Genomic DNA, 10,653 nt, shown 5'->3' with positions numbered 1-10,653 from the left:
GTAGTTTGTGAGTTTAAGATGGTTTATATTTATTTCTTAACTAAGTCATTAAAACATGAGCAAATTATCTTCAAATATTCCAGAACTGCTCTGCCATTTATTCTGGCTTTGTCAACTGCAATTATTTATTTTTCAATGTTTTCAAACTATCTTATTTGAGCATAGATCAATTAAAACCAATAACCAAATTAATGCCATTGAAGTATAATTCTGTCCTTTCAGACAGAGTAGAACTGCCCCATAGTTTCCAAGGCTGCAAATCTTAATGGAAACACACTACCACATCCTTCTTGGGTTGAAGTCAAGAATCTAACCAATGAGCCACCATGGATCCAAAAAACAACTGCTGTTATTAAGTGCTGTTGAGTCAGTTTTGATTCATAGCGACACTATATAGGGTTTCTGAAGAGCAGCAGGTGGGTGAGAACCATCAACCTTGAGGCTTATCCTATAGCGCCACACCAGGACTCCAAAGAGTGATTGTTGTTGTTAAGTGCTGTCAAGACAGATCCAACTCATAGTGAACCTATATAGGGTTTCCAAGGAGCAGTTGAGGAAGGTCAAAATGTCATGCTTTGGCCTAGAAGGTATTTCCATGATGGTATGTATACATCTGGATTCCTGGTGTGGCGCTGCGGGTTAATGCGCTGGCCTACAAGGTTGGTTTGAACTGCAAGGTTGGAAGTTCAAGTTCACCAGCTGCTCCCTGAAAACTCTATAGAGGGTTGCCATGAGTCGGAACTGGCTCGACAGCACTGAACAACAATCGCTCTTTGGAGTCCTGGTACGGCACTGTAGGATAAGCACTATGATGGTCATCACTAAAATGTTGTTGCTAAGACCCGTCGAGTTGGTTCCAACTCATAGGGACCTGTATAGGATTTCCGAGGATTGGCTCGTCAGTTTGAACCACCAACCTCGCGTTTCATACCAATGTTCAGGAACCAACTTGATGGCACTTAACATTTTAGATATGAGTAGCATAGTGCTTATCCCACAGAGCCACATCAACACTAGATATTATCAGTCTCTCTGATTTTGCCTAACAGGAAGATATAATTTCTGTTGTAATTGTATTTAATTAATAACTAGACTAGTATGACTGACTCATATTACCTAGCTTCACTGTTTTGTGAAATGTCTGCTTTAGTTATTTTATCCCATAAGAGCACTTTATTCTGATATTATTTTACTATTATATACAGTATGTGAGAGCCAGAATTTGAAGGGACTGCCTTGTTTTACAAGTCTTGGAAGTTTTATGCTTTTCACACAGTGGTCATTACCTTTATTTCCATTTTCAATCTCTGACACACTCTTGCAATAAGCAGGTCCTGGCTTTTGCAGGTTTCACTGGATTTTCTTCCTACTTGTTGCTTCAGTTTTAATTTTGACTACATCTTTTGTCACTCAGAAGTGTTTAAATTTTGGTAGTCAAATATGTTGTCACTTTTGTTTATGGCTAAGTTTTTAATAATATACTTTTATAGCTATTTTTAACATATTTATAATAGAAAACATTCCATAAAGCCAAAGTAACTAAAAACAGGTAATGGAATAGAATTGCCCGGCCCAAGTGCTACATTTACTTTTTACTGTTGTTGTTTAACTGCTGTCAAGTCAGTTACGACTCATAGAAGCCTTGTATAGGGTTTCTGAGGAACAGCTGGTGAGCTTGAAATATTAAAGCTAGACTCCTAACTAACTCACAATGTACCTAAAAATAATGTCCAGAAGAGCTAATGAGCAGGGATATTAACTTATACCTGACACTTACACCGGTGTCCTTTCCCTTGAACTATATGGTGTCTAACATCACCATTGTAACTATGTAAGGTGTATCAGACCTGCTTATTTGTGAAGTGCAGGCCCTTATTCAGGGAAGATGTAATACCTACCTTGTTGGGGGAGTCCTAATGTGGTGCTGTAGGATAAGCATTGAATGCTAACTGCAAGGCTTGAGGTTCAAACCCACCAACAGCTCCTCAGAAACTCTACATAGCGTCGGTATAAGCTGGAACCAACTAAACAACAACCACCTTGTAAGGTAGAGTCCTGGTGTGGCACTGTAGGATAAGCATCGAACTGATAACCACGAGGTTTGCAACTCAAACCCACTCACTTACAGCTTTTCAGAAAGACTCCTATACAGAGCTGTAATAAGTTGGAACAGACTCAACAAACAATCACCTTGTCAGGTAGACTCCTGGTGTGGTGCTGTAGGATAAGCATCAGACCACAAACCACAAGACTACCAGCCACTCCTCAAAAACCCTTGAGGGTTGCTATGAGTTGGAACCAATTTAACAACACTTAACAAGTATCGTGTAAGGTGCCAAAATAAGTAATACCTATAAAGTACCTGGCACAGAAAATGTTGTCAAAGGGGAAAAAGTAATGATAAGAATGAGTACCTGTGGCTGCATACCACCATCCTTGATCTGACAGGTATACAGACACTTCTGGTCTGGGGACTTCATGCTGACATATACTCTAGTACTGCAGTAGCCCACAGGGTAGATGGCACATTCATCATGGAAGCCAGGTCGGTCGGTGATAATCTATAAAAGAGATTCCCCCAACCTGGAATCGAGGCCACTGAAGAAATAAGATCCAGTTTACTGTGGTAGCTTCTAGAACCACTTTGGGGCTACAAAGAGTGCCAGAGATAGATAGAGAGATTGAGAGAGTGACAAATACAGACAGAGAGAGACAAAGAAGAGAGTGACATGCACTCGCAAACACACAGAGAAAGAGATACAATGTGTGCTTGTGTGAGTGAGCATGGGTGGTATACAGCAGATAAAACTGACCTGTTTTTCTAGGAACTGATGATTTTCTGGGGTTGGTCTGCATCAGCAAGAGACTGCTGTTAACGGGCACAGGGAGGGAAGCCTCAACCCCAATCCCATATTTCTCTGATCCTCCTCTCTATATTATCGCTGGTCTCACTCACCTCCCCCAGGCTATATACTGTGAGACCCCCCAGTCCGATGGGGAACACAGGCCGTCCTGAGGGATCCAGGGCAATGGGCTGAACCAGCTTGCGAGCACCTCCCTCCATTTTCTTTTTCTTGGATGTTTTCTTCAGAACTGAAACGCAAATCTAGGGTCACCCACTTTAGGTCCCTCCCAGTGCTGAGGGAAAGGGAACAATTTACATGTGAATACTAAGCACATAAGCCAATCCTGGTTCTACACACTAATTGAATAGACATATAGAAGTTTCTCCAAAGCCCTGAGTATTTTTCTAACCCACCCACCTGATAGTAACCAATTTTAATACTCATACCTTTTGAGGTCTCTTTCTTCATTTTTAGGATAAAAAGTTTCCCAAGTCAGAAGTGTGCTCAAAAGGCCATAAAGCCCATTTCCCTGTCTGTAGGAAAGGCTGAATCTAAGGAACTCAGAGAGTTGGGGACATAGAATAGGGGAAGGCTCAGCCAGTTCCCTTTGCATTTAAATATTTAAATAGTTCTAGTGGAATTTCTCTACTTGAAGTAGTTCTAATATACTTGCTTCTCTTAGGCTATTAGGGGTTCTTCTGGAGCAGATGAGAGTTTAAGTGCATCCATGGTTGTATGTGTCTACTAGTTAGTACCAGGTGTTTGTCTTTAGTATCTGAGCCACTGGAACAAATAATCTCTCCTCAAGGTACCTTCCAGTTTGTTGTTCTCTTTGCCTTTTTCTTTTTTCTCTTTCTTAGATTTCTTCCCAAATGGTTCTTCAGCACCTGTGCTGGGTCCAGAAATGGGCCCAGCTCCCTGTATTGCTCCCATAGAGCTGGCCACACCATATGTCAGGGGCAAACTGGAGCTATGGGAAGGAGTTGCAGGCTGTGCTTCCTCTTCAGTTAGAGCCTGAACTTGGAGGAGCTTCTTTAGCAAGTACCTGAGGCCAGAAAGGAAAGGAAGCCGAAGTATAAACTTCTGTTTATCTAAATTCAGTATTTTACTCATATACTGGAAAAACCAGAACGACATACAGAGATTATAGTATACAGAAAAATAAGGTTCTTGTTGCTCATTGGGAATACTATTGACTTAAAAAGGTCAATGATAAGAACTGTAACTATTTCTATTGCATCTGTAGGCTTCCTTCAAAGAAACCATCGACCCTGCAGTTCAAACCAACTTTGCAGGCCACCGTATTAACCCACAGTGGCACACCAGGACTCCCTTCAGAAGGATATATAGCTTTAATTGTAAGTATATGTACCTACTGTGCTTGCATTCGGTGGTTAGTGGTGGTTTTGTGTACTGAGTCAATTCCAACTCACAATGACCCTGTATAGGGTTGCTGAGGCTGTGAATCTTTACGGGAGTGGAAAACCTTATCTTTCTCTCATGAGAGCAGATGGTAGATTAGAACCACTGACCATTCAGTATGCAGCCCAGCCTGTTATTTACTATGCTACTAGGGCTCCTTTGCATTAGGTAGTATATATGGGAAAAAATATTTAAAAAATAGTTTCTTTTTATTTTAAAGTAGTTTCTTTTATTTTCTGACTTTTGTAGTTGGAGTGTGGGAGAAAGATGAGGCTTTCTGCTTCCATAAAGATTTTAAAAGCTTTGGAAATCCTATACAGTGTCTGTATGAATCACAACTGACTCTACTGCAGTTAACAACAACATAACTGGAGAGATAAAAAGATTATTAGACAAGTGAGCTTTGTCAGAAAAATGAACAGAAGAGTCAACTCCTTCCCATGGTTCAACATAACCTTGTTAAGTATAACAAATATTTCAAAATTTCCAATACTTGATGAAGTGGTCAACCAGATGTACAACGTGTAGAAATCTCCCTGACGAAAAGCCCCTAGAGCAATAATACACTCTCTACCAATCATCAAAAATGTGATTCTGGAACAAAATGAAGCCAACTCACCTTCTTTCTTCTTTTGCTTTAAGAAATTTTTCTTCAAGACGAGCAATTTCATCACAAATAGCAGCATTTTCCTTTAAGAAGAAATATGAACTTTTAATCACATAAAATGAATAAAAGATCAAGTTATTATTCTGGAAAGAGGATTCATTATTTTGGACCAAAAAAGTCTGTGTTGCTAGGTAAGAAGGAAGAGTTAGTCCATTTTGAAGACAAATTATAAATACATCTTTAGCTAAAGGTGGGTAGAGTCATGTTCTACTATGGGTAAGATAACTAACAATTTATTTTCCAAACTTGGGTATCTCTGAGAATGAAAAGTGAACCAACTTATTGACTATTCAGAAAAATTAAGTGTAAACCAAGACTGTCTTGGGAAAATCAAGATAATGATCACCCTAATCCAGCTTGTGGCAGGGAAAAGGGCATATTTCTTAAATCCATACATGCTTAAATTCAATATTATAAGTACTATTCGCTATGGGTCGGAACCGATTCGACGGCACTTAACAACAACAACAATCCATTCCTAAGTCCCTTGACTTCAGGAGTGTACAAAGCCAACCTAATCTAAAGTAACCCATGCAATAAAAGTCAAAGAAAGAAAAATTAGACGGAAACATCATAATGTATATGTGTGGCACTGTAGGATACGGCAGTGGACAGTAAGGTAGGTTTGAACCACTCCTCCAAAACCCTATACAGGGTTGCTCTGAGTAGGAAACGACTCCATAGCACTTAACAGCATCATGGCATTCATCATCAAAAAGAATATGTCAAGATTTATCTTGAAGTACATTGCCGTCTGTGATAGGATCAAATCCACATGCTTACAAAGAAAACCAGTTTATATAACTATCTTTTTCAGTTGGGGTGGGGTACCCATTGAAGCCTGGCCATGTGGAAGGTCACCGAAAGCCTCTGGCATCTAAGGAGTGTAGTGGTTGCGAGTCTGGCTGCTAACCTCAAGATTAGCAATTTTAAACTACCAGCTGTTCCCATAGAATAAAGATAAGGCTTCCTGCTCCTGTAAAGATTTACAGCCTGTTAAACCCTACGCAGACTCGCTCGCTGTAAGGAGTCAGAACCGATTCCAGGGCACACCACCACCAAGCAAGGCTTAGAAAGCCCCCTGCAGAAAAGTCCGAATTGCGTGAGTACTCAGTGTGGGATAACAGTTTCCAGCAAAGTTCTGTAAGAGAGAAGGATCATACGTAACTTTGGGGAATCAAGAAATCAAATATAATTTAAATGTCCGAAATGTCCAAATATTTTGAATTTGTGCTTAACTGGTGTTGCTCTGTAAGATAACCATGGGACTGCTAACAAGATCCTCGGTTCAAACCCACCAGCCGCTCCTTGGAAACCCTATATATAGCGTCGCTGAGCCAAGGCATTTAATAACAATTTAGTATTTCTGGGAAGGAAAACGGCTTGGGAAAAGAGTTCGCGAGAAAGGAGTTTGGCGAAGGAGGGGTATTAAGGTACAGTCAGACTCACGAACACCGTGGCTTTGGCTGCCTTCCGCAACCGGAGGTATTTCAGCCGGTACTTCTCATTCTGGCTCTTCTTCGGAAGCTTTTTCATTTTGGTCTTGCTGGAGTACAGCGGTGTCCGCGGCGAGGGAGTGAGGCCGCTCAGTAAACTCATGATCCAGCCCCGCTACGGGGGGCTTCTGGGCGCAGTAGGCATCGGCTTCTACCCTGATGTGCTAACGAGAACACACTGGTTTCGTCTTTTTCGGTCCGCAGAATCCGGGCTCTGGGAGATTCCCAAAACCAACAGCAGAACCATAAAGCCTGTAACGGTACCCAATTGCGGGTTCTTGCAGAACTTCCGAATCCTTCCGGAAGTAGACCTGCCCGGAAATTACGTAATGGTGCAACCCTGTGGAAATTCCGCTGGTACCAAAACGTAGGCTAGAAAGGAGATAGGGGAGAACTGGAGGTGAAAACTGATCCAAGAAAGGAGAGGGAGATGGCGTCCTGGAAGGACATTCTGTGACTAGTGCATAAGTATGCAAGCTGAAGAGTGGTAAGGCCTAACAGACAAAAATCTTAAAAACCATTGTTATTAACACCTGTTTTTCACATTTGTACAGACATTTCCAGATTGTAGGACGCAATCGAATGCAAGGGTGTCTGTTACTGTTTTCCCCTTTCCTATCTTTATACAGCTCGCATAAATGTTGAGGCTTTTACGAATCGGGCTGCGAACCTTAAGGTCAGCGGTTCGAAACTACCAGCTGCTCCGCGGGAGAAAGATGAGGCTTTCTACTCCCGTAAGGATTTACACCCTCGGAAACCCTGTACAGGGGTCGCTATGGGTCGGAACCGACTCGACGGCACTTAACAACAACAACAAGGATTTACAACCTCGGAAACCCTGTACAGGGTCGCAATGAGTCGGAACCGACTCCACGGCACATATCAACAACAACTATGCTATGATTTTGCTAGGAGCTGGACCACAGTGATATAATTGGAAAACCGGTTCTTAATCACCTGCCGCCAGTATAGCCGGTACCCTGAGCTACAGTTCCGAGTAAAAAGCAAACCCTTTATAGTGTATCTATATACAAGGAGCTCTGGTAACGTAGTGGTTACGAATCGGGCTGCGAACCTTAAGGTCAGCGGTTCGAAACTACCTGCCGCTCCAAGGCAGAAAAATGATGCTTTCTACTCCTGTAAGGATTTACACCCTCGGAAACCCTGTACAGGGTCGCTATGGGTCGGAACCGACTCGATGGCACTTAACAACAACATATACAAGGAGTACAGGGAATCTTGAGCATAGGGTGGGAGTTTGAGGAATTTCAAAAACTTGTGTTGATTTATCTCAAGCCACGCTGACTCACCGTTCTGGACGTCTTTAACAGACACTTAATTTTTTAGTGGCCTTCATAAATTGTGTAGCTGTTTTTCCTCCCTTCCTTGGAGTGGAGATTGCTGTTGTAAAGTGCCGTGGAGCCGGTTTCCAGGATTTTAAATCTTTGCGGGAACAGGAAGTCTCATCTTTCTCCTTCAGGGACAGTGGTTAGAGCCCGCGGAAGAAAGATGAGGCTTTCTGTTCCCACAAAGATTTAAATGCCTCGAAACCCATTCCATATTAACTATAGGATAGACTTTTGATGTGGTGCTGTATGATCAGCACTGGATTGGAAACGACAAGGTCAGTAGTTCAAACCCACTATTTGCTCCTTGGAAACCCTGTACAGGGTCACTATGAGTCGTAACCAACTCAACGGCACTTAACAGGAGTCCTGGTATGGTGCTGTAGGATAAGCACTGGACTACAAGATCAGTTTGAACTGCAAGGATGGTGGTTCAAACCCACCAGTCACTCCTCAGAAACCGTATACTAGGTTGCTATGAGTCAGAATCCACACAATAGGCACTTAACAACATAGGGTAGTGATTGACTATGACAGATAATTAGGAAAGAAGTGACATTTTAACTATAGCTGTTATGACCGGATCACACTTTACTTTGGCCAAGTTAAAACTCTCCTGGTGCCTGGTTTCAGTGGTGAAGAGGAAAAAGGACTTCTGCTTCCTGGTTGATTAGAATCTAGCAAGCAAGACGGAAGATTTAATACGCAGTTGTAGTGAAATGCTAACACAAAGTAGACAGTAAATATTTGCCTTAGTGAAATCAAAACTGTATTTGACTCAATGCACTATCATCCAGTCAATTCTAACTTAAAGTGACCCAGTGTAGAGCTTCTAAGGATGTAAATATTTATGCAAGTCAAAAGCCGCATCTTTCTCCTCCAGTTTCTGTTGGATTTGAACTGCTGACCCAATGCATATCCTACAGCACTGCTATAGCCACATTTTATATGTTGTCATAGTTATTAAGTACCATAGAGTTGGTTCCGATGCATAGTGACCCTGCATAGGATTTCCAAGGAGTGGCTGATGAGTTTGAACCACTGGCCTTGCAGTTAGTTCAGTGACCTTGTGGTCCTGTACTTATGCTACAGTGCCACACCATAGATTTATAACTCAAGTTCATTAAAAAAAAAAAAAAAATCCCCATTTGTGGAAGATAAGCAAATATTTAGCATGTATATCGGTAAATGCGCTGGCTGAATGCCAGAAGGCTTGGATTCTTCTTCCAGCAATGTTACTAATTAGTTGAGTAATTCACAAGTATTATTTTCTATGAAAAATGAAGCTACTGCTTGCCTACTTTGTCATACAGATAGAATAATAATGGTGAAGGTAAATCACTGCTGGTATAGTTGTTAAAAGTGGCTAGCTCTCGATTGCTTACTTGAATGATTGTCGTTTGAACCCACCAGCCACTCCATTAGAAAAGCTGTTGCAATCTGCCTTTGTAAAGATTTGCAGCCTTGGAAACCTTACAGGGCAGTTCTATTCTGTCTGATAGGGTCATTATGAATTGGAATCTATTTGGCAATGGGTGGGGTTTTGTTATTGTTGTTTTGGGTAAAGTCCCCCATTACTGTTTACATTCAAAGTTTAGATTTTTTAGAGTTGTATTTGGAAATTTCAAAATATTTAAAAAAGTAAATTCATTAAGTAAGGGGTGGAAAATATTCCAAAATGTCTAAAATATGCTAATGTAAGTTGTGATCAGAATTTTTTAAAAGATAAGTTTAGAATGGATAATCCAGGTACTTTGTTTCTGAAAATGGTAAAAAGAGTGACAGAATTGACAAAATCATTTTGAGAGAGAGAGAGAAGACTTTTATATCCAGCAGTGTTGGAAGTTGCCCTTTGCAGAACCTCACTGGGATTGTTTTTTTTTCAATTGTGGTGAGCTACATGACTCCTGGTGGTGATATAGGATCAACAGTGGATTGCGAACCATAAGGTCGGCAGTTCAAACCCGCCAGCTGCTCCTCAGAAAGCCTTACAGAGTCGATATGAGTCAGAATCAACTACATGGCACTTAACAGCGTTTCTTCATCACCTTCACTGGCTTTTGTGGTTGGTGTGTAAATTTGAATAATAGTGGTATTAAATAGGCATCCTTGTTGTTAAGTGTCGTTGAGTCAGTTCTGACCCATAGCGACCCTGTACAGGGTTTCTGAGGGTGTAAATCTTTATGGGAGTAGAAAGCCTCATCTTTCTCCCGCGGAGCGGCTGGTAGTTTCGAACTGCTGACCTTAAGGTTCACAGCCCGATTCGTAACCATTACGCTACCAGAGCTCCTTAGGCATCCTTGTAAGCATATGGATATTATCCTATCACAGACAGCATTGTACTTCATGACAGATCCTGATATGTTCTTTTTGATGATAAATGCCACACCATTTCTCTTCAATTTGTCATTCCCAGCATAGTAAACCATGTGACTGTCAGATTCAAAATGGCCAATACCAGTCCATTTCAGCTCACTATGCCCAGGAAGGATATTGATGTTTTTGTGTTCCATTTCACTTTTGACAATTTCCAATTTTCCTAGACTTATACTTCATACAAGGAGCTCTGGTAGTGTAGTGGTTGGGAATTGGGCTGCTAATCTCACGGTCAGCAGTTCAAAACTGTCAGCTGTTTCACAGGAGAAAGATGAGGCTTTCTGCTTCTGTAAAGATTTATAGCCTCAGAAACCCTGTACAGGGTCACTATGAGTCAGAACCGACTCCATGGCATATAACAACAACAACATACTTCATACATTAAAGGGATTATTCATGTGCCCCATCAGCAAATGAAGGTACTGAGGACTTTACTCCATTTACATCATCATGGTTAACTCTACTTTGAGGAGACAGCTCTTCTCAAGTCACATTTTGAG

The 10,653-nt window shown here is 41.3% G+C and overlaps 1 protein-coding gene across 1 annotated transcript in view; it reads right to left on the bottom strand.

The window, feature by feature from the left end:
* The window catches only part of LOC102818281 (transforming growth factor beta regulator 1-like), a 40,308-nt gene extending 33,774 nt beyond the window's left edge, over positions 1-6,534 (bottom strand). The window contains exons 1-5 of the mRNA XM_006867676.1: positions 6,385-6,534; positions 4,888-4,958; positions 3,659-3,891; positions 2,957-3,093; positions 2,415-2,561 (exon numbers count right to left, since the gene is read on the bottom strand). Of these exons, the coding sequence (XP_006867738.1) occupies positions 2,415-2,561; positions 2,957-3,093; positions 3,659-3,891; positions 4,888-4,958; positions 6,385-6,534 (738 nt within the window). The remainder of the gene's footprint in view (positions 1-2,414; positions 2,562-2,956; positions 3,094-3,658; positions 3,892-4,887; positions 4,959-6,384) is intronic.
* Positions 6,535-10,653: the final 4,119 nt, after the last annotated feature.

This window comes from Chrysochloris asiatica, unplaced genomic scaffold (assembly GCF_000296735.1).
Source record: "Chrysochloris asiatica unplaced genomic scaffold, ChrAsi1.0 scaffold00107, whole genome shotgun sequence".
In the NCBI taxonomy this organism is placed as follows: Eukaryota; Metazoa; Chordata; class Mammalia; order Afrosoricida; family Chrysochloridae; genus Chrysochloris; species Chrysochloris asiatica.
Note: the sequence above shows the minus strand (reverse complement) of the source record. Positions and strands in the feature narration are given on the sequence as shown.